Source organism: Podarcis raffonei, chromosome 2 (genome assembly GCF_027172205.1).
Source record: "Podarcis raffonei isolate rPodRaf1 chromosome 2, rPodRaf1.pri, whole genome shotgun sequence".
NCBI lineage: Eukaryota > Metazoa > Chordata > Lepidosauria > Squamata > Lacertidae > Podarcis > Podarcis raffonei.
This window is the reverse complement of record NC_070603.1, coordinates 113,915,829-113,938,267: the sequence shown is the minus strand read 5'-3', so window position 1 is coordinate 113,938,267 and position 22,439 is coordinate 113,915,829. Positions and strand designations below refer to the sequence as shown.

The window sequence follows — 22,439 nt, the reverse complement described above, 5'->3', positions numbered from 1 at the left end:
TTCCCTTTTTTTAAGGGAAATTCCCTTATTCCGAATAGGATTCCTCGCAAGAAAAGGGAAAAGTTGATGGCTATGCCGATAGGTCTACCCTACATAAATCTGCCTAATAATCTTTGAGCATCATCTAAGATCATAGAATCATAGAGTTGGAAGAGACCACAAGGGTCATCGAGTCCAACCCCCTGCCAAGCAGGAAACACCATCAGAGCACTCCTGACATATGGTTGTCAAGCCTCTGCTTAAAGACCTCCAAAGAAGGAGACTCCACCACACTCCTTGGCAGCAAATTCCACTGTCGAACAGCTCTTACTGTCAGGAAGTTCTTCCTAATGTTTAGGTGGAATCTTCTTTCTTGTAGTTTGGATCCATTGCTCCATGTCCGCTTCTCTGGAGCAGCAGAAAACAACCTTTCTCCCTCCTCTATGTGACATCCTTTTATATATTTGAACATGGCTATCATATCACCCCTTAACCTCCTCTTCTCCAGGCTAAACATGCCCAGCTCCCTTAGCCGTTCCTCATAAGGCATCGTTTCCAGGCCTTTGACCATTTTGGTTGCCCTCCTCTGGACACGTTCCAGTTTGTCAGTGTCCTTCTTGAACTGTGGTGCCCAGAACTGGACACAGTACTCCAGGTAAGGTCTGACCAGAGCAGAATACAGTGGCACTATTACTTCCCTTGATCTAGATGCTATACTCCTATTGATGCAGCCCAGAATTGCATTGGCTTTTTTAGCTGCCGCGTCACACTGTTGGCTCATGTCAAGTTTGTGGTCAACCAAGACTCCTAGATCCTTTTCACATGTACTGCTCTCAAGCCAGGTGTCACCCATCTTGTATTTGTGCCTCTCATATTTTTTTTTGCCCAAGTGCAATACTTTACATTTCTCCCTGTTAAAATTCATCTTGTTTGTTTTGGCCCAGTTCTCTAATCTGTCAAGGTCGTTTTGAAGTGTGATCCTGTCCTCTGGGGTGTTAGCCACCCCTCCCAGTTTGGTGTCATCTGCAAATTTGATCAGGATGCCCTTGAGTCCATCATCCAAGTCGTGGATGATCCAAGATGTGGCCATCATAATTGTTCTCTTACTACACCTTGCCTTCCTGATCCCGTGGCAAGGTGCATTATAGAACAAGTCTTTCCCCCCACGGGCTCAGGTGCATTTTGAAGTACAGACTTTGAGAGAAGCGATACGGTGCTTTTTCGAAGACACAGGCAATGTTTATTTGCACATCTTAACAACAACAAAAAAAAGCAAACATTTAAGAAACACCCCACCACTCGAAATGGGGATTGTCCCACAGGCCTCAGAAGATGTCTTCGTTGTAAACGACCTGGGATCGCTTGTCCCGGTGAGAGCCCTTGGTGCTATTCTTCACAGCTGGGAAAGAGAGAGAAGGGACATCTAGGATCACAGATCACAACAAGGCAAAGGTGACCAGCTTCTCTCACGCTACCCAGCTGAACCTCTGAAGACGATAAAAGAAGCAGATTCTGGGGCAACTGGTAGTGGACTCCCAGGCCCACAAACCCTTTTAAGCGAGTGGGATATATTATTGGCAGACTGAAAGTTGCTGGTTGCTGTTACTAGCACACCTTTTCTCTGGAAATCTGACCCCACTTACCTCTCTTGATTCCTGTCATCTAAACACAAGCACTTGGGAGATCCCTGAGTTCCATATCCCCACCACCAACACTCAAACCACTTCCCATCGTCTTGGAACTTGGTTCCTGCCTCCCCATTCCGGACCCCTCTCCTCCAGCACTTACCCAAAGACCCCCAGACCGATTTGCCGGTGGCTGCGTCCAGCATGGGCTGCTTGCGGGCAATGCTGACTTTCAGCTGAACATCCTCCACCACCTTTCCGTTGAGCTGTTAAGGAGGCAAGGGGATGGGGTGCCTTAATCCATTTCTACGGAAATTGCTCCACAGCCCAGAGAGCCCTGAAGCACCGTAAAGATCAATATAATAATAATAATAATAATAATAATAATAATAATAATAATAATAATTATTATTATTATTATTTATACCCCGCCCATCTGGCTGAGTTTCTCCAGCCACTCTGGGCGGCTGCCAATCAAGTGTTAAAAACAGTACAGTGTTAAACATTAAAAACTTCCCTGAACAGGGCTGCCTTCAGATGTCTTTTAAAGATAGGATAGCTACTTATTTCCTTCACATCTGAAGGGAGGGTGTTCCACAGGGCGGGCGCCACTACCGAGAAGGCCCTCTGTCTGGTTCCCTGTAACCTCACTTCTCGCAATGAGGGAACCGCCAGAAGGCCCTCAGCGCTGGATCTGAACGATGGGGGTGGAGACACTCCTTCAGGTATACAGGACCGAGGCCGTTTAGGGCTTTAAAGGTCAGCACCAACACTTTGAATTGTGCTTGGAAATGTACTGGGAGCCAATGCAGATCTCTCAGAACCGGTGTTATGTGGTCCCGGCGGCCACTCCCAGTCACCAGTCTAGCTGCCGCATTCTGGATTAATTGCAGTTTCCGGGTCACCTTCAAAGGTAGCCCCACATAGAGCGCGTTGCAGTAGTCGAAGCGGGAGATAACTAGAGCATGCACCACTCTGGCGAGACAGTCTGCGGGCAGGTAGGGTCTCAGCCTGCGTACCAGATGGAGTTGGTAGACAGCTGCCCAGGACACAAAATTAACCTGCGCCTCCATGGACAGCTGTGAGTCCAAAATGACTCCCAGGCTGCGCACCTGGTCTTTCAGGGGCACAGTTACCCCATTCAGGACCAGGGAATCCCCCACACCCGCCCGCCCCCTGTCCCCCAAAAACAGTACTTCTGTCTTGTCAGGATTCAACCTCAAACTGTTAGCCGCCATCCATCCTCCAACCGCCTCCAGACACTCACACAGGACCTTCACCGCCTTCACTGGTTCTGATTTAAAGGAGAGGTAGAGCTGGGTGTCATCTGCATACTGGGTGTCATGAACACCCAGCCCAAACCCCCTGATGATCTCTCCCAGTGGCTTCATATGGATATTAAAAAGCATGGGAGAGAGGACGGAAACCTGAGGCACCCCACAAGTGAGAGCCCAGGGGTCTGAACACTCATCCCCCACCACCACTTTCTGGACATGGCCCAGGAGGAAGGAGCGGAACCACCGTATAACCATATAGAACCAAGAAGTCTGCCTCATCTTTGCCTCCTGCCCCTCCTCCTCCCCTTCCTCCAAGTCTCGCCCGCTCTCTGTCACAACCTCTTCCTGCTCACGAAACCCTGTTGCCTCTTCTGCTCCCGACACCTCCTCCTGCCAGTCCTCTCTCTCTTCTCCCTCTGACCACGTGTCGTCGACTCACCACCGAACCCCAGGCTCTGAGCCTACGCTGTCTCCCGTCACTTCTCTGCATCCAGGGCAGACTCATGAAAACCCATGGACTTAATTCTAATGACTAATGTTGGGTATCACCCCATTCCTGCTTTTTCCTAGGCTCATTTCTAATAATAATAAGAATATTTCTAATTTATTATTTACACCCCGCCCATCTGGCTGGGCTTCCCCAGCCACTCTGGGCGGCTTCCAACAAAATATTAAAATACCGTGATGCATCAAACATTAAAAGCTTCCCTGAACAGGGCTGCCTTCAGATGTCTTCTAAAAGTCTGGTAGTTGTTCTCTTTGACATCTGGTGGGAGGGCGCTCCACAGGGCGGGCGCCACTAGCGAGAAGGCCCTCTGCCTGGTTCCCTTTAACTTGACTTCTCGCAGTGAGGGAACTGCCAGAAGGCCCTCAGCGCTGGACATTTCAGGCAGCTCGGAGGGAAAAAGCAATGGCAGTTACCTCAGCAATGGCTTGGTCCGCAGACTCCATCTTCTCATAGGTGACAAAAGCACAGCTGAGGGAGGAGAGAGAAAAGGGTTAACGGCTGCTCTCTGGAGAAAGGCATTGTCTTCTTGGCTGTCTTACCTTACCAGCAGTGTTAGAAACTCAAATTTGTAAGCTAGGCGCCAAATGGCTCCTTTAACCAAGGTTGTGGTCACTGAAACGGAATGCCTAGCAGCCATTTTTTGGCAGGACGGCTCTAACTTCTTTATTTTTCAAACGACAGACGTAACTGTGATTCTCAGTTACACCTACGGTTAGTTCAGATTACAATCTTGATCTAGGCTGAGCTTTGAGACCTTAAAGAAGAAGATTCGCTTTATCCAGGGATAGTCCACATATATATTGGCCTATTCCTACTTATTTTTCTTAATGGTGACACGGTGACAGTAATAGTTTTGGCAGGACAGGGGGCGGGCTGGTGTGGGGGACTCCCTGGTCCTGAATGGGGTAACTGTGCCCCTGAAGGACCAGGTGCGCAGCCTGGTGGTCATTCTGGACTCACAGCTGTCCATGGAGGCACAGGTCAATTCTGTGTCCAGGGCAGCTGTCTACCAGCTCCACCTGGTACGCAGGCTGAGACCCTACCTGCCTGCACACTATCTCACCAGAGTGATGCATGCTCTACTTATCTCCCACTTGGACTACTGCAATGCACTCTACGTGGGGCTACCGTGACCCGGAAACTGCAACTAATCCAGAATGCGGCAGCTAGACTGCTGACTGGGAGTGGCCGCCAAGACCACATAACACCGGTCCTGAAAGATCTACACTGGCTCCCAGTACGTTTCCGAGCACAATTCAAAGTGTTGGTGCTGACCTTTAAAGCCCTAAACGGCCTCGGCTCAGTATACCTGAAGGAGCGTCTGCACCCCCATCATTCAGCCACTGAGGTCCACCTCCGAGGGCCTTCTGGCAGTTCCTTCACTGCGAGAAGTGAGGTTACAGGGAACGAGTCAGAGGGCCTTCTCGGTAGTGGCACTCACCCTGGGGAACGCCCTCTCATCAGATGTCAAGGAAATAAACTACTATCTGACTTTTAGAAGACACCTGAAGGCAGCCGTGTATAGGGAAGTTTTTAATGTTTTATGGTGTTTTAATATTCTGCTGGGAGCTGCCTAGAGTGGCTGGAGAAACCTGGCCAGATGGACAGGGTATAAATTATTATTATTATTATTATTATTATTATTATTATTATTATCCATTCATAACTTAAGAATATTCTTCACAACCGTGAGCAGGGCAGTGAGGTGGGGTAAGTGAAGACAAGCAACAACATTTAAGTATAATATTGATCGCTGCTCCTGCACAGAAAAGGCATTTTGGCTCCTGAAATTCATTCTGATCATGCAGATAAAATATAACTGATACAGGATGTGGCATCAGTGCGAGAAAACAGTCCAGATCCAATGTTTCCCAGGAATGCAACTCCAGATGGTGTTGATGTCAGGCACCAGCCTACCTGGTAATTCCAGGCATTGAACCTGCGACCTTCTGCATGCAAAGCACTGCTCTGCCCTCAATATATTATTATTATTAGTAGAAGAAGTAGTAGTACCCTCCCATCTAACTGGGTTGTTCCAGTCCCCCTGAGTGGCTTTCCTGGTGGATGTCCATATGGGAGTGAGGTGTCGTTTGAATGTTTCCCCCCGTGGATCTGGCCCAAGCTTTGGCTCTTGGGCCAACCTTGCCTTCCTTCCCACCACTCACTTGCGGGGATTGTCCATGGAGAGGTCAATGATGTTCCCAAAGGCCGAGAAAGCGGTGCGCAGCATGCTCTGCTTCATGTCCGCCCCGTAGACGTACACCGTGTTCCCTTTGCGCGGAGCACGTCGGTCCGGGAATGAATCCGAACCTGGGTTAGGAAAGGAAGATTGACAGGTCAGAAAACACTCCTGTCGCCCCAAGGCCCTCTTAAACCTAGCTGGATGCCAAAACCCGTTTGAAACCTTGCCTACCCTTCCTGGGGACTCTATGTATCCTAGTTCACAACTGGCTCACGTGATACAGTGGTACCTCGGGTTACAGATGCTTCAGGTTACAGACTCTGCTAACCCATAAATAGTACCTCAGGTTAAGAAATTTACCTCAGGATAAGAACAGAAATCGCACGGCGGCAGCGGGAGGCCCCATTAGCTAAAGTGGTACCTCAGGTTAAGAACAGTTTCAGGTTAAGAACGGACCTCCAGAACGATTTAAGTTCGTAACCAGAGGTACCACTGTATTCAAAACCTGATGCCAGCAACTCCGTGAGATCGTAATATCCAGAGCCACACCCTACATTTAAAGCGCTATGAGAGCACTTTGAACAGCAACGGTTTCCCCCAAAGAATTCTGGGAGCTGTAGTTTCTTAAGGGTCGTTAGAGGGGTCGTTAAGAGGAGAGCGGAGTCTGTAACCTGAAGCATATGTAACCTGAGGTACTATTGTATTTTAAAAATCCAATTTAAATTTTTTAAAAAACCATTTAAAATTTGAAAAATCTGATTTTATTTATTAAAAAATCATTGATTTTTATCCACCCTGCCCACAAGGAGTCCTTACGGCGGAAGCTGCCCTCTCTGTCTCTGTCTCGGTCCCGATCCCTGTCCCGGTCTCGATCCCGGTCTCTGTCACGCTCTCTGCTCCGGTCCCGGCTGCGATCACGGTCATAGTCCCACTCGAAATTGCGGAGGTTCTCCCCCTGCTCTGGCTCTTTGTCCGGATCCCTGCCCACTTCTAGATCCTTCTCTGTATCCCGCAGGCGATCGCTGGAGCTCACAAAGCTGGAGAAGAGCATGGAACGGGAGAGGCGTCATTTATACCCATTTTTATTTCACTTTGAAGGCAGCATCTAAAGAATGTGCGCCATCAAATCACAATTTCAATAATACAATGTGATTTGTAAACCGCAGGTTAGAAATAAATAATAATAATAATAATAATTTATTATTTATACCCCGCCCATCTGGCTGGGTTTCCCCAGCCACTCTGGGCGGCTTTCAGTTATTTTTCTCTTTGACATCTGATGGGAGGGCGTTCCACAGGGTGGGTGCCACTACCGAGAAGGCCCTCTGCCTGGTTCCCTGTAACTTGGCTTCTCGCAGCGAGGGAACTGCCAGAAGGCCCTTGGAGCTGGACCTCAGTGTCCGGGCAGAACGATGGGGGTGGAGACGCTCCTTTAGGTATACTGGACCGAGGCCGTTTAGGGCTTTAAAGGTCAGCACCAACACTTTGAATTGTGCTCGGAAACGTACTGGGAGCCAGTGTAGGTCTTTCAAGACCGGTGTTATATGGTCTCGGCAGCCGCTCCCAGTCACCAAATACCAAACATTTCAAAATAGAGATAGTCATACCTCTTGTTACGTTCAGTTCAAGTTACATCTTTTCAGGTTGCGTCCCGCGGCGACCCGGAAGTACCGGAAAGGGTTACTTCTGGGTTTCGCTGCTCACGCATGCACAGACACTCAAAATGACATCACGCGCATGTGCAGAAGTGGTGAACCGCGACCTGTGCGTGCACAGACACGGGTTGTGTTCCTTTCAGGTTGCGAACGGGGCTCCAGAACGGATCCCATTCGCAACCAGAGGTACCACTGTAATAATTTTTAAAAATACATTTCGAAACCACCGCCAGTGCCAAAAATTACCTGTCGTTAATAAATAATTCAAAAATGCACAGCGAACCTGTACAACAAGCAACCTAAAAGCTGAGAAACCATCAGCGTAATCAGTGAAATAATCCTTATTATGTGTCATTTGAAACAAATAGATCTTCAAAGGCTAAGCCGATAAGGCCATTTATCCCTTAAGAAGGGATCAACAGATCAGAGTAGGAGCGGGGAGCCTCATAATTATTAAACTGCCACAACCCAAACACTGTTTGCTGGAGTGCTCTGGGATTTGGCCTGATCCTACAAATATCGAAAGGTCAAATCATCTAGATTTTATTATGAACAGAACCAACCTTTCATAGAGAGACTTCCTCTGGGGACGCCGTGACTGAAACAAAACATTTTTTTAAAAAAAGACATCAGTGATTGTATTAAAATTAGCAGGTAGTAGCCCTGGGCTGAAACAAGAAACTTCTGGTAGCTAAAAACAAACACCCCTGCTCTCTCTTTTGCCACCTCAGAAATCTTTTGGGATCTAATTCCCCCATCTTTCATTGGTTCAACAATGTCACACGGCAGCTACAAGCATGGATGACTGGCTGAACTGTGGCTTAACAGGGGTTGGAGTAGAGCTCATGGAGAGCTCAAAACGGTGTCCTTGCTTCTTCAGCGTCGATCCCTTTGGCTACATCCTGGGAACGTGAGAACAGCCCTGCTGGATCAGACCAAATACCCCATCTAACCCAACAATCTGCTCTCGCAGTCATAGCTGTCAACTTTCAGATTTGAAAATAAGGGATCAGCAGCCTCACCTGTCCCGGGGACAGTCTACGGGATATCTAACAATCCGGAAACGGCACTGGAATAAGGGAACTTCCCGCATAAAAGGGAAGGTTGACAGCTACGCTCGCAGTTGGCCAACCAATTGTCTAAGGCAGCTGTTCCCAATTCCCTAAATATCCTGCAGCCTTTGTTTTTCAAAAGCCAAGCCATGGACCTCCTGCTTTTGAAAATGTTGACATCTCTGTGGTAGTTACTGTTCTGCAGGAACACTGGCCTAAGGGAAACCTGCAATCAGGATCTGAGCATGAGAGCACCTTCCTCTCCTGATATTTCCAGCAACTGGCAATCATACTGCCTCTGACGGTGTGGAAAGTAGAACCTGGAGGCAGGGAGCTTGATTTGAGCTCTCCTGGATACCTGTGGGTCTTCCAGTTGCAGCTCTGAGCATACTTGGACCACATGGCCCCTTCCCACTATGAACAGCGGCTGGCATCCATCACAGAACCTTGGCCTCCTGTCTGAAGGTGTGCCGGGGCCCACAGCACCAGCAATTCCCATGGACCCATCCTTGCATGTTGGGGGAAAGGCTACAGCTTCATGGGAGAGCATGTTTTGCATGCAGACGGCCCCACGTCCGATCCTCCAGACTCCTTGCCTGAAACCCTGGTGTGCTGCTGCCAACCAGTGTGGACAATACTGAGCTAGGTGGGCCAACGGGTCTGCGTCAGTAAAAGGCCTCCATGTGCACCAGCTGAACATGGGAGCTCCATAAAGGATGCAGAAACAATTTATGCTGCCCTGGGGCACCCCCATGAACCAGCGAAGGCGGAGGAGCAAGCAGGATTGCTTAGGTCTATGACAACCCACCCCATTTCCCTCCCTTAGCCGGGAACTCAAATGCCAGGTACCTCTTGAGAATCATCATCTGCAGAGATGCTGCGCTGAAAAGGTTGGAAAGTTGTGACTGGTCCTTTCTCGGGATCCTAAAGACAAGCAAGATGTTAAGGCCCTGCTGAAGACAACCCTGCTCCCCTTTCCCACAGTCTCTGTTAGGGTTGGGGGAATATATCGATATATCGTCCATAACAGGTTTGAAGTCCGTATTGTGATATCGGTTCATAATTTTTGACCTTCTTTTTAAAAACAACAACACTTTATTTAAGGCTGATAAGGACAAGATGAAATTATACAATTGGATATAAATATAGATGGGAAATGGCTATGTATAGTGAATACTTATCTACTTGTAAAAATTTTCAACTATAATCTTTTTCTTTTACTTCTTTATTTTTTCTTTGTTCTCCCCCCCCTTTTTTCTGATATCTTATCTTTCATTTCACTCATTAGCATTTTATAGAGGTATAAATAACTGTAAATATGAAAAGAGACAAAGTATTCTCTAATTTTTTTTCTTGGTTATGTGTGTGTTTTTTTCTTTTGTATTTTCTTTTGTTGTAAATATGTATGTTTTCTAATTTGTATTTAATAAAAATTATAAAAAAAATTAATCATAATTTTTGACCTGGCAAAATATAACACAAACCATGATGTGTGTGCGTGTGTGCGCACGCGTGTGTGATACAGGAAAAACCGTGAAGCCAGCCAATGCCTTTGTCTTATTTCAGACATCGTGATACATTGGCATATTGCGATGTTTAGCTGGTGATATATCACAACGTTGACAACCAGACATCCCCCAGCCCTAGTCCCCACCCACTTAGCTCCCCTTACTTTCAGCTTCCCTTCCAGCGTGCGAGAGCGCTTGAACCCCGAGTTCTTGTTCTCGGCTTTGATAGCGCTGATGGCCCCCGTTTTCACGAGCATCTTGGCTTGCTCCGTGGCTGTGGCCGTGTCCACGACCGGCTGGTCAGAGATGGCTGCCGGAAGAAATGCCAGTGAGTGTCCCAAGTGTTGGTGGACCCAGGTGCACCCGACTCCACTCCACCCACCTCCCTTGGTGGAAGTCCGACTTACAGCGTTTAATTCCTCCCTGGCTGGCTTGGCTGGTTGAACTCTGCTGCTTCTTCAAGGCCATGAGGGCCTTTTTCTGGGGAGGAACAACAACCATATTTAACGTGGCATCTCCAAACCTATTTCCTGCCATTCCCTTCCCTTTAATCCCGTCTGCTTCTGTCGTCATCTACCAAGAGGTGACCCTGCTGGGCTACAACTCCCCATCATCCCAGAGGCATGTCTCATGAGACCAGGGCCCTGCGGGATTTGATTTCTTTCCGCAGGGCCTGTAAGACAGAGTTGTTCCGCCTGGCCTTTGGCTTAGAATCAATTTGATTCCCTCCCTCCCTCTCTTTCTTTTTTCCTTTCTCCTCCTGTGATGAGGCTGCATTTTAATGTTGTATTTTAATCTTGTTTTTAAAGTTGTATTTCAATCAACTGGCTTTTATTATTGCTTGTTAGCCGCCCTGAGCCCGGTCTTGGCTGGGGAGGGCGGGGTATAAATAATTTCTATTATTATTATTATTATTACTACTACTACTATTAGGTTATCCACTGGGAGAACAGAATGCTGGACTATATAACACGCAAGAGGGAACAAGCTTGTTTTCTCCTGCTTTGAAGGGTAGGGTTGAACCAGTGGCTTCAAGCTACAAGAAAGGAGATTCTGACTACGCATCAGGAAGAACTTTCTGGCAGCAAGTGAAACGATCTCCCTTGGGAGGTTGTGGGCTCTCCTTCCTCTGAGGTTTTTAAGCAGAGGTTGGATGGCCATCTGTCATGTATGTGTTTGTTTAGATTCCTGCATAGATGACACTGTTGGAATTCCTGCTCCATGACTGCAGTCATAGGATTGTTGTCTTTCACATGACGGTGTATGTTTTGACTCCACAGAGTGGGAAGTGACGGAGACAGGATGTTTGTGTTACTGTGTTCTGTGAAGTGGGACTATTGTCCTTTGTTCTTTTTCTCTTTGCTGTCTGATGCTAGAGAGAGAGGGAGCCATGTTGCAGTGCTCCGTGTGTGTTTATATGTAAATAAAGTAGATTAGCCAAAATGCTGAGTTGCTGAGGTCTCTGTCACGCAAGGTGCACAAACTCTGCAGATCCCTAAGTGTACCAATGTCTGTTGGCATCAGTCATTGTGATGTTCGGGCAGAAGAAAGCTTTTGAAGCTCCCGAACGAAAGACCAGGAGGGAGAGAACATGCCAGTCGGGCATGTGTCTCTGACAGGGCCCTATTCGAGTGTAGGCTGAACTCCTGACAGACCCTTGGGGTCCCTTCCGACTCTACAATTCTATTACATGATCCAGAAAGCTTCTTTCTATTCTTGTGTCTGATCGTTGGCCACGCTAGCTGGGACTGGGTGGACCAACGGCTTTGAACAGCCAACAACAACTTGATTCGGCCTGGCCTGCCTAGGGTGGAATCTACCCCTCGGCATCGACAAAAAGGAGTCTGACCTTTTTCTTGAGTTTGGCAAACTTCTTCTGCAGAGCCTCCTCTTCATCTGTCAGTCCCGGGGGTAAGACAATCATGGCTGATAAGCAAAGTCACCGTCTGGAAAGGGAAGACAACAAAATAGGCCATCAGAGGCAGCTTGTGGGTTGGTCAACCAACCTGGGTCCATAGTGCAACATGGCGTCTTCCTCCAACACCTTTAATGGTTGTGGAGCAAAGGGGATGGCAGATAGGGTCTCCATAAAAGCAAGAACAAATAACGCCACCTAAGAAGGTTCTGCTAGATCAGGCTGATAGATAGCCCATCTAGCCCAGAATTCTGATGACCCCATGTAAAAGCAGAATGTTGGACTAGATGGGCTGTCAGCTGATCCCGCAGGTTCGCAATATTTTTAAAAAATATTTAAAACTGATAGCAGCCTAGAGAATAGGGCAGGTCCAAAAGAGAGATGCATTTCAAGTGTCAAAAGCATGTGTGTCTTCAGCAGTCAGCAAAAACTGCATAACGAAGGCGCCAGTTTCACCTCTGGCGGGGAGGGAATCCCACACCTTATTCCAGCTGCCATATTCCACTAGAAGACAAATTTAAGTGCAGAAGTTGGGTCATGCCAACTACAGTGGTACCTCGGGTTACAGACACCTCGGGTTACAGACACTTGAGGTTACAGACTCCGCTAACCCAGAAATAGTACCTCGGGTTAAGAACTTTGCTTCAGGATGAGAACAGAAATCACACCATGGCAGCAGCAGGAGGCCCCATTAGCTAAAGTGGAGCTTCAGGTTAAGAACGGACCTCCAGAACGAATTACAGTGGTACCTCGGGTTAAGTACTTAATTCGTTCCGGAGGTCCGTTCTTAACCTGAAACTGTTCTTAACCTGAAGCTCCACTTTACCTAATGGGGCCTCCCACTGCTGCCGTGCCGCTGGAGCACGATTTCTGTTCTCATCCTGAAGCAAAGTTCTTAACCCGAGGTACTATTTCTAGGTTAGCGAAGTCTGTAACCTGAAGCGTATGTAACCTGAGGTACCACTGTAAGTTCTTAACCCGAGGTACCACTGTACAAGCACATTTGCAGCTTGGCTTTGCACGAATATCCCACCTTTGGCAGAGTCATAGCTACGGGAGGTGGCTAGCCAGGGTTTGCTTGCCCCAGGGTGAAGCTTCCAGAGGGGCGCCATTGAGGCTCCCAGCCTGTCTGTTTGTCTGCGTGCGCATATGCACGGGTTCTTTTTGCCTAACTAAGTCTTTGACCCAGGTGCCCCTGCCTTTGGTTTCCAGTGGCAATAGACATTGGGTAAGCCTTAGTCTTGCAACGAGGGCAGGTTGCCGCCTCTGCCTGCCCCTGCATGCAAAAGGGTATCCCTATAAAGGGACCCAGAAAGAGTTGAAATAGGAACCCCGGGGGGGGTCACCCCTTTGGCTTAGAGCCAATTTGATTCCCTCCCCCTCTTTCTTTTTCCTTTCTCCTCCTGTGATGAGGCTGCATTTTAATATTTTAATGTTGTATTTTAATCTTGTTTTTAAGTTGCATTCATTCAACTTGTTTTTATTATTGCTTGTTAGCCGCCCTGAGCCTGGCCTTGGCTGGGGAGGGCGGGGTATAAATAAAAATTATTATTATTATTATTTGTTGTCAGCCATAGCACTCTCACCCACCCACCCCCAGGTTAGGTTGACCCTAGAAGGCACTCCCAGCAGAAGGGCTGGAGTTGAAAATGGTATACCCTATAATACCTAAGCATCTGTAACCAATAAAAGTTGTGGCCTATTCGACCCATTCTTCCCTTACACTCGTTTTCCTGCCTGCTTATTTACTGGGGAGACCTTGCAATGCAACGCGCTTTGCACCAATCACATCCCTCCTCCGGCCTCCCACTCACCAGCTGCTCCCGCGTCCTCTCCCTGTCGCGCGAGCCTTCTCTCCCGGCACGCTCTAGACACGCCTCTGGGACAAGCCACGCAGCGGGAGGAAGTCTCTACGTATATTTGCATAAGCCACCCGGCAACGCGAAGCCCATTGGCTGATTGGAAAGGCGGCCGAATTGGCGGCGCGCGAGCGTGTTTAAGGAGTGATTTACATATCGGCCGCTCATTGGCTGAATTGCGCAGCAGGGCGGAAACGTTCGAAACGCGAACAGTTTGAGCATGCGTGCGACGCAGCGGCGACACGTTTGCAATTTGCATGTCGCGCCGCCATTGGATAACAGTGAGCGGGCACCGCCTGCGTTGGAAATGGAACCAAGCGGACCCCGGCTGCTCTTCCAACGGCTGCTTCCGCTTTCTTCCAACCGGGCGTTCCGCCTCTGACTGGATTTCGACCAATCCCGTGTCAGCGTCGTCGTTCGCTTCCGCTTTTCCGCGGCTTCCGCCCGGCTGAGTAGCGACGAATCCTCCCTGGCTTTGGAGTCGCTATCTGCTGTGTGCCCGAAGCTTCCGCCCTCACCAGGTTGGGCTTGAAGGAGCATTTCCGGGTTAGGGGTTGGCCACGCCCCTGGGCGAGCTGTGGAAGTGGCGATGGAGATGGAGAGGATAGGTGAGAGAACTTTGGCAGCGCCTCCCCTTTGGAACTCCCTGCCACTTGAGATGAAGCGGGCGCCTTCGACGGGATCTTTTCGGAGGCTGCTGGAAACAGTCCTGTTTAGATCAAGCCTTGCCCAGACGCTTAAAAAGCTGGAGCAATTTTAGCCTTTTTTTTTTTTTAGTATTTCAGCTTTCGTATGTTTTAAAGGAGGGTTGTGAATTTCCCCTCAATATTACTGTTTTATCATTAGTAAACCTGAAGAGGGTTGTTGTTTTTTAACAGTCAAGTGGTGTGTAATTTTTATAAAATAAATTGTTGGCACCTGTCTGTCTCAAGAGACAACGGTGTGCATTCAAACCTCTGGAGAATCACAGCGCCCGCTGTGGCTGCAGAGACCGGGAACTAATAACTGCTGCCTCCAGGGTTGCTTTTGCTGCAATTGCAGCACCAAAGTGACCTCCCTGGGGCGCCAGCCTGGGCAGTGTGAATGGAGGTCCTGGGCTGCCCAGACGACAAGGCTCCCTCCTCCCTGCCCACCCCCCGGCCTTTCCTAAAGGAAAGCAGAGCAGAAAAATAAGTAATAAAATTTGCTTTGTGCTGTACACAGATTCAAAACAAAGACGGTTCTTTCCATGCAGGCTTACAACATAAAAAAGACACAGCACAGAAGGGAAAACTGAGCAAGCTCAGGCACCAGGTCTTGAAAGCTACATAGCCAACTGAAAATGAGGTAAAGTTGAGGGAAAGTAAAAATTAGTTATATTTGCTCATGCTTATATAAGGCCATTATTGATTTATTCAATTTTTTAGAGAGAGAAAACAAAGAATATTTTAAGTAATGTGAATAAAGTAATAACGATCAATAAAACACAGATAAAAGCAAAGTTATGAAAATCTAGTTATCTAGTACAGACAATCTTCGTTTTGTGCCAGGGTTCCGTTCTTGACCCCTGTGTGCATTGGCAGAACAAGCATAAGCCCATTTTGCTCAGTTCTGCCCCCTCCTGCCCTGGTCTGCCCCTTTTCATAATGCCTTTCACCCTGAGAAGTGCACTCCATTCATAGCTGTCAACGTTTCCCTTTTTTATAGGGAAATCCCCTTATTCCGAATACGATTCTTCGCAAGAAAAGGGGAAAGTTGACAGCTATGACTCCATTGTCTCTCAAGAGAGATAGATGCCAACAACAAAAGATCACCGGAGATGTTTATAATAGGTCGTAAAACAGTAAACCAGATAATAAAACAGATAATAATAAGATACTATTATACGGTTTTGTTGAAATATTGTATGTCCTAATGGGCTTTTATTGCTGGAGATGCTTCTCAGCTTGCTTGGAAAAGTGGCACACATATTTGACCTTTGCATCAGTAAACTTTGCATTTCCTGGAGGTAATTTAAGCAAAGGATGGATAGCCATAATTCAGGGTCCTGTAGTTGCATTCTTTTTTTGGGGGGGGGGTGAAAATATATTTATTGATATTTCATAATAATACAAAGTAATTAAGTTGCATTCGGCGCCAATGACCTCTGAGGTCCCTTTCAGCCTTACAGTTCTTTGAAAGCTACACTGGGGTCAGTGGGAGGAGCGACTGAAAATGGGATGATGAATTTCAAAATGTCCTTATCTCCTTGTTCCCTGCTAGTCCTGCCCCCCAGGGGGCCTCTGGAGTTACCCCTCTCCATTTTGGAGGTTGGATGTGCCGGCCGTTTTGAGCTCATCACCCAAGAGGAAGGACCTCATGGAGACAGATTCCCGCTAACCACGGTAAGGAGTGCCCCTTTCCAACCCTGGAACGAGAGAGGAATTTTCTTAATGGTAATACATCACCTTGCCAACAAAGATCCGTATAGTTAAAGCTATGGTTTTCCCAGTAGTGATGTATGGAAGTGAGCTGGACCATAAAGAAGGCTGATTGCCGAAGCATTGATGCTTTTGAATTATGGTGCTGGAGGAGACTCTTGAGAGTCCCATGGACTGCAAGAAGATCAAACCTCTCCATTCTTAAGGAAATCAGCCCTGAGTGCTCACTGGAAGGACAGATCGTGAAGATAAGGCTCCAATACTTTGGCCACCTCATGAGAAGACTCCCTGGAAAAGACCCCGATGTTGGGAAAGATGGAGGGCACAAGGAGAAGGGGACGACAGAGGACGAGATGGTTGGACAGTGTTCTCTAAGCTACCAGCATGAGTTTGACCAAACTGCGGGAGGCAATGGAAGACAGGAGTGCCTGGCGTGCTCTGGTCCATGGGGTCACGAAGAGTCGGACACGACTAAACAACAACAACAACAATAAGCAGCCACCAGCTGCACATCTTGAAATTCTGGAAAACCATACAAAATTTTTTTTAAAGCAGCCACTGGCTCCTGAAGGTGAGGCAGCTGAAGTAGGCCCAGGTCTGGTCAGTAACTGAATGAGTGGCTGCTTTGGTAGAATAAAAGTGGGATCCAAATGCAAAAAGTTGAATTCATAGAATTGTAGAATTATAGAGTTGGACAGGACCCCGAGGGTCATCTAGTCCAACCCCCTGCAATGCAGGAATCTCAGCTAGATCATACACGACAGGTGGCCATGCAACCTCTGCTTAAAAACCTGCAAAGGAGGAGAGTCCACAATCTCCCGAGGGAGACTGTTCCACTGTCAGAAAGCTCTTGCTGTCAGAAAGTTCTTCTTACGTTGAGTTGGAATCTCCCTTCTTTAATTCTAGCATTTCGGTTTGTTGCATTGTTTCCGCTCTGCGTTTCTTCGTTTGCTCAGTGGAGGCTGGTCAGTTACGGCAACCAACCAATCAAGTGAAATGTCAGGCAATTTTAAAAAAAGTTTAATCCCCCCCTCCATATATGCCAGTCTCTTTTCTCTCCCTCCTGCCCATCTTTTCAATGACATTTTGTGACTTAAAACATCTGACCAGTCTTTGAGAGCATAATTGTGGTGACTGCAAGGATACAACGTGTTTTACATCAGGATGTGACCCATTTGGGGACTGCAAGTTACCTTGGCTGCATAGATGCTGGTATCCAGGAATGACTCTTGCACCTTTTCCCCCATCCCTCCTCGCAGCTGCCTCACGGGTTGCCCCCTCACGCTGAGGATCTGGCCTCTGAACTGGAGCAGCACTTCCTCAGCAGCCCGGACTGGCTTCCCATCCACCACTTTGAAAGGTCTCACAGGTGAGGTTCTCAGCGGCTGCGGAGCCATCTCTCCCTTGTGTAAAACTGAGGTCTCTCCTTCCAGAAAGGAGCAAAAGAGGACACAGTTACTCAAGTACTCTCTGGTTGGGGCGGCAATTTTGGTTGTGTGGGATCTGGGAATGTTTTTGGTGTTGTTGTTTTTTTTTCAAAAAAACCAAAATCCTGCCTGCTTTCTCGAGGAAGGTTCTGGCCCCGCGAGAAAGACATCCAGTCGCTCTTTGAGGTGGACGTCACCCCCGTGCATTCGACGCTTCAGGCTGAGCGCAACCCCACCACAGGAGAGCTGCTGGGCTTCAGAGAGGTGAGGAACGGTGTTCCCCCCAGAATATCATTTTGTCAGGCAAGGGTGGGGAGTCCTAGGCCAAGGGACTCAAGGTGGCCTTCCGGCACTCTCTGCCTGGCCCGCAGAACTTTCCCCACACCCCCTAACCAGCCCCGCTTTGCACCACCCTGACTGTTTTCGCCTGGCTGGAATTGGTTCTTAAACTCTGTGAGAAGGCTAGTGAAGGGCATGTGAGCCATGTGTGAAAACTAGCCTGCTGTAGAAAGATCGAATGCACACTCATTGCTCCGCCCTCTTTTTTACCTGGCCCCACCCACTGCATTGTTCTGAAGTGAGTGTGTCCCTTGGGCAGAAAGGGGTTTCCCGCCTTGTTGGGGCGGGTGGGTGGTTCAATATGCTTCAGCCAACCAGGGCTAACATACCTGGTGGAAGGCGGGTGTGGGGTAGTTTGGGGAAAGCAGTCTCGCGGGCCAAATTGGGGACCTGTGCCAAGCCACATGTTCCCCCCACCCTTGTGCTAAATCTCTGGACACCTCCATGGTAGCAGCCAGGCTCTGGTACATGTCCCCTTCTGCTGCCCACCGCGACCCCCTGTTGCTCCAAGGAAGGATTGTAACGACCGCTTGAGCATTTTGCTCCACTTGCAGCTAGATACAGACACTGTGGTCTAAACCACTGAGCCTCTTGGGCTTGCCGGTCAGAAGATCAGTGGTTCGAATCCCTGCGACAGGGTGAGCGCCCATTACTCTGTCCCAGCTCCTGCCAACCTAGCAGTTCGAAAGCACACCAGTGCAAGTAGATAAATAGGTACCGCTGCAGCAGGAAGGTAAATGGCATTTTCATGCGCTCTGGTTTCCATCACGGTGTTCCATTGCGCCAGAAGCGGTTTAGTCTTGCTGGCCACATGACCCAGAAAGCTGTCTGTGGGCAAAGGCTGGCTCCCCCGGCATGAAAAGCGAGATGAGCGCCGCAACCCCATAGTCGCCTTTGACTGGATTTAACCGTCCAGGGGTCCTTTACCTTTTACCTTTACCCCCCTCCCATGACCGGGTATATGTGCGGCGCTGGGAAATAAATGGATAGATTCAAACCAGGAAATGACAAGAGAGAGCTGGAGAGTCCTTGTGGCATCCTTGTGACATCAGTGATGATGGAGGAATCCCCAACAAGACCAGAGGAGCAGCGGGGCTTTGTTTCAGCAGTTCAGCTCCCTGCCTAACAGGTGACAAAAAAGCAGGAGAAAGCCAGCATTTTAGGGGCTTTTTAGAGGGTGCTTCCCACCTAATGCCATTTTCACTATGCACATGGGGCCCCGGAACATAACCCCCTGCATAAGTGGGGAGGACACCTGTATACTTGCTGTCTTGAATTGAGAATACAGTCTATAGGAATTTAAGAATTGTTGGGAGAGCGGGGAACTGGCCATGCACCTTTTGGTCTTGACACTGCTCCCCCTTCCATTTCAGGCACTTGTGGACAACATGGGCTTGTCGGCCAAAAATTCTCTTTCCTTCCAACGAGCACCCGGCCCTCCAGTCGAGGCTCTCCGAGGCAGCGCTACCAATTACCCCTTCTGGCCAGGTATGGGTCTCCTGTTCTCACTGCCTGGTCTGGGGAATTGGCGCTACAGTCTTACGCCAGGGCTTGGAATCATGTTAGGACTCCAGCTCCCATCAGCCCCAGCCAGCAAGGCCAGTGGGTCAGAGATGATGGGAGGAGGGTCCCCCCCCCCCCCGCATCATGATTTTTGCCAGCGCCTGCTCTTGTGGTTGTCAGGAGTTCAGCCTACACTCAAGTAGGACCCTGGCAGAGACACATGCACGACTGGCATGTTCTCTCCCTCCTGGTTTTTCGTTTGGGAGCTTCAAAAGCTTTCTTCAGCCCAAACATCACAGCAACCAATGCCAACAGACATCGACACACTTAGGGACCCGTAGATTGCGTAACAGACCTCAGCAACTCAGCATTTTGGCCAATCTACTTTATTTACATATAAACACACACGGAGCACTGCAACATGGCTCCCTCTCTCTCTAGCATCGAACAGCTAAGAGAAAGAACAAAGGACAATAGTTCCCACTTCACGGAACACAGTAACACAAACATCCTGTCTCCATCACTTCCCACTCTGTGGAGTCAAAACATACACCGTCGTGTGATAGACGACAATCCTATGACTGCAATCACGGAGCAGGAATTCTAACAGTGATTCGCTATTCTGTGTAGGAGTCAGGAGAGAGCTGTGCCAGCAGACTTGACAGGGACTAGAGGAATCAAGAGAAGCATTGGCTGGCTTCACGGTTTTCCCCACATTGTAATTTTTGCATAGCACGCTTGCACACACACACACAATCATGATTTGCAGTATATTGCTGGGTGAAAAATTATGTAAGCACCATCACAATATGGACTTCAAACCAGTTTTTGGCGATATATCAATATATCGCCCAGCCCTACTGTGCAATTCAGTTGCAGAATTCTGAGTCTTCTGACTGCAGAATTATTGCCATGCATGCAGCTTTGCTCTTAATTGTCCGCAGTGCATTGTTTTAACTCAACCTCTCTCTAGGTGGGATGGACGAACCCAGCCTTGAACAGATCAAGACTCAAGAAGACCAGGAAGAGGACATTGATTTTGAGAACGGTACTTGGCAATAGATGGTGCACCTTCTCTTAAGATCCTAGCCAGTTCTGGGTTGCTGGTGTTAATGCCATGTGTCCTCTGCAGCAGCCTTGGTGAGGCTTGAAGATGTTACACTATTAATGTAGGGTGGGAAGATAGGGAGAGAACATAGTGGGCTATGGGGTTGCCTCTTCTTGAAATCACAACCGGGTGGCCTTTGATAGCAAATAACATCACCCTAGTAAGGCTAGAAGGGACGCCAGTGGTGCTGTGGGTTAAACCACAGAGCCTAGGACTTGCCGATCAGAAGGTTGGTGACGGGGGTGAGCTCCCATTGCTCGGTCCCTGCTCCTGCCAACCTAGCAGTTGGAAAGCATGTCAAAGTGCAAGTAGATAAATAGGTACCACTCCGGCGGGAAGGTAAACGGTGTTTCCATACGCTGCTCTGGTTTGCCAGAAGCAGCTTAGTCATGCTGGCCACATGACCCGGAAGCTGTACGCCGGCTCCCTCGGCCAGTAAAGAGAGATGAGCGCCGCAACCCCAGAGTCGGTCATGACTGGACCTAATGGTCAGGGGTCCCTTTACCTTTACCTTTAGTAAGGCTAGTGTGGTGAAATAACAGGCACCGAGTGCGAATTATGATGTGTTGAAGTCGTTTTTTAAGCCCACTCTTCAGATGGAAAGGCCAGCAGCACAGTTGACATAAGATCAATAAAAATAAGGACAATCCCTGCAGATTCTGGGGCCTCTCTCCTCTCTCAGGGCTCACTGTTGATACGTGGCACCTGTCTTCAAGCCCATGTCCCTTCCTGCTTTTTCTTTCTTCCCTCAGATTTGCTGACGGTCCCACCAGGCTGGAAGAAAGGGGTGGAGTTCACCAGACAAGGTAACCTCATTTCTGGTAGAGAGATGATTAGGACTGGTGAGGAGGCTGGCTTGGGGGCTGGGAGACAGTGTGGTGTAGTGGTTAGAACAAGGGCAGCTAGCATAGCGCTCTCTGGGTGTTGTTGGACTCCCAGTTCCCATCAGCCCCTTCTGGTATGGCCCAATGGTCAGAGATGATGATAACTGTCGTCTGGCAGCTTCTGTAAGGCTACCCTGGGGCAAGACCACCTCTCTCCATATGAACCAACCCAGACCCTGAGAACATCACCTGAGGCCCTTCTTCATGTGCCTCCTCCACATGAGGTCTGGAGGTTGGCAACATGAGAAAGGGCCTTTTCTGTGGTGGCTCCCCGTTTGTGGAATGCTTTCCCCAGGGAGGCTTGCCTGGTGCCTTCATTATACACCTTTAGGCGCCAGGCGAAAACGTTCCTTTTCAACCAGGTCTCTGGCTAAACATCCTGTATATCTTTTTATGCATGTTTGGGGAAGGGGGTTATTGTTTTGTTATGTGTTTTATATTTTGATACTGTATCTTTATGCTGTGAACCACCCTGAGATCTTTGGATAAAGGGAAATATACCAATAAACATAAGCAATAAGAGCATTGAGCTAGGACCTTGGAGATCTGGGTTCAAATCCCCCATCTGCCTTGGAGCTTGGCCCAGTCACTGTCTCTGCCCTAACAGGAGCTGAAAGACCATAGCAAGCCTTGTAGAGAGGTTTGCCCTCGCATGAAACACACATTTCCACGGCATATTTTCCACTGAGCCAGTTGCAAACTCTTCCTTGGATCCCTGAGCCCAAAAGCTGCTCTCCCCACCCCTGCCCTCCCGCCCTCAGAGGGGATTCCTGAGCGGAGAAACCTATCTTGCTTGTGTGTCTCACCCCCCACTTCAGAGCTCAAGGCCTCCCCAGGGTTGCTGAACTTGACCCACCTGCTGGGGGCCCTGGACACCTTTGAGCTGGGAGCCTCCAGCGACGAAGAAGGGAAGGAGAAGGCCGAGGAAGGGAGGAAGAGGACGAAGAAGGGGAAAGGGGCGAAGGGAGAGGAGGCGCCCCCGGCAGAACCGGCGCCGCTGCAGAGGGCAAACAGCCTGGAGGAGCTGGTGCTTAAGGTAGGGCCACCTGCGTGCAGAGAGGGACGGAAGGATCTTGGGGCGATGTTGGCAGGTGCCCAAGCAGGTGGGTTTCTCTGTCTATTGTGATAGGAATTTTGAGGTCTAGATATATGGTAATGTTCATAACTGCACGTACATAGATCAGCACAGGAAGACTGACCTGAAGCCATTTTTGATTCC

The 22,439-nt window shown here is 48.8% G+C and overlaps 2 protein-coding genes across 2 annotated transcripts in view; one reads left to right on the top strand and one right to left on the bottom strand.

Moving 5' to 3' along the window:
- Positions 1-1,193: 1,193 nt before the first annotated feature.
- Positions 1,194-13,644, bottom strand: NELFE (negative elongation factor complex member E). The gene is made up of 11 exons (XM_053379334.1): positions 13,516-13,644; positions 11,636-11,732; positions 10,194-10,266; positions 9,951-10,096; positions 9,128-9,202; positions 7,790-7,824; positions 6,388-6,608; positions 5,555-5,699; positions 3,803-3,857; positions 1,768-1,870; positions 1,194-1,378 (listed from the first exon to the last, which is right to left on the bottom strand). The coding sequence occupies exons 2-11, from the start codon at positions 11,708-11,710 to the stop codon at positions 1,305-1,307; spliced, it is 1,002 nt and encodes a 333-aa protein (XP_053235309.1). The 5' UTR covers positions 11,711-11,732; positions 13,516-13,644; the 3' UTR covers positions 1,194-1,304.
- Positions 13,645-13,829: 185 nt separating this feature from the next.
- SKIC2 (SKI2 subunit of superkiller complex) overlaps positions 13,830-22,439 on the top strand; it is a 41,801-nt gene continuing 33,191 nt past the window's right edge. Inside the window, exons 1-8 of the mRNA XM_053379075.1 lie at positions 13,830-14,168; positions 15,802-15,923; positions 17,219-17,328; positions 17,533-17,650; positions 19,099-19,213; positions 20,202-20,276; positions 21,089-21,142; positions 22,039-22,256. Coding sequence (XP_053235050.1) covers positions 14,150-14,168; positions 15,802-15,923; positions 17,219-17,328; positions 17,533-17,650; positions 19,099-19,213; positions 20,202-20,276; positions 21,089-21,142; positions 22,039-22,256 — 831 coding nt within the window. The 5' untranslated portion in view covers positions 13,830-14,149. The remainder of the gene's footprint in view (positions 14,169-15,801; positions 15,924-17,218; positions 17,329-17,532; positions 17,651-19,098; positions 19,214-20,201; positions 20,277-21,088; positions 21,143-22,038; positions 22,257-22,439) is intronic.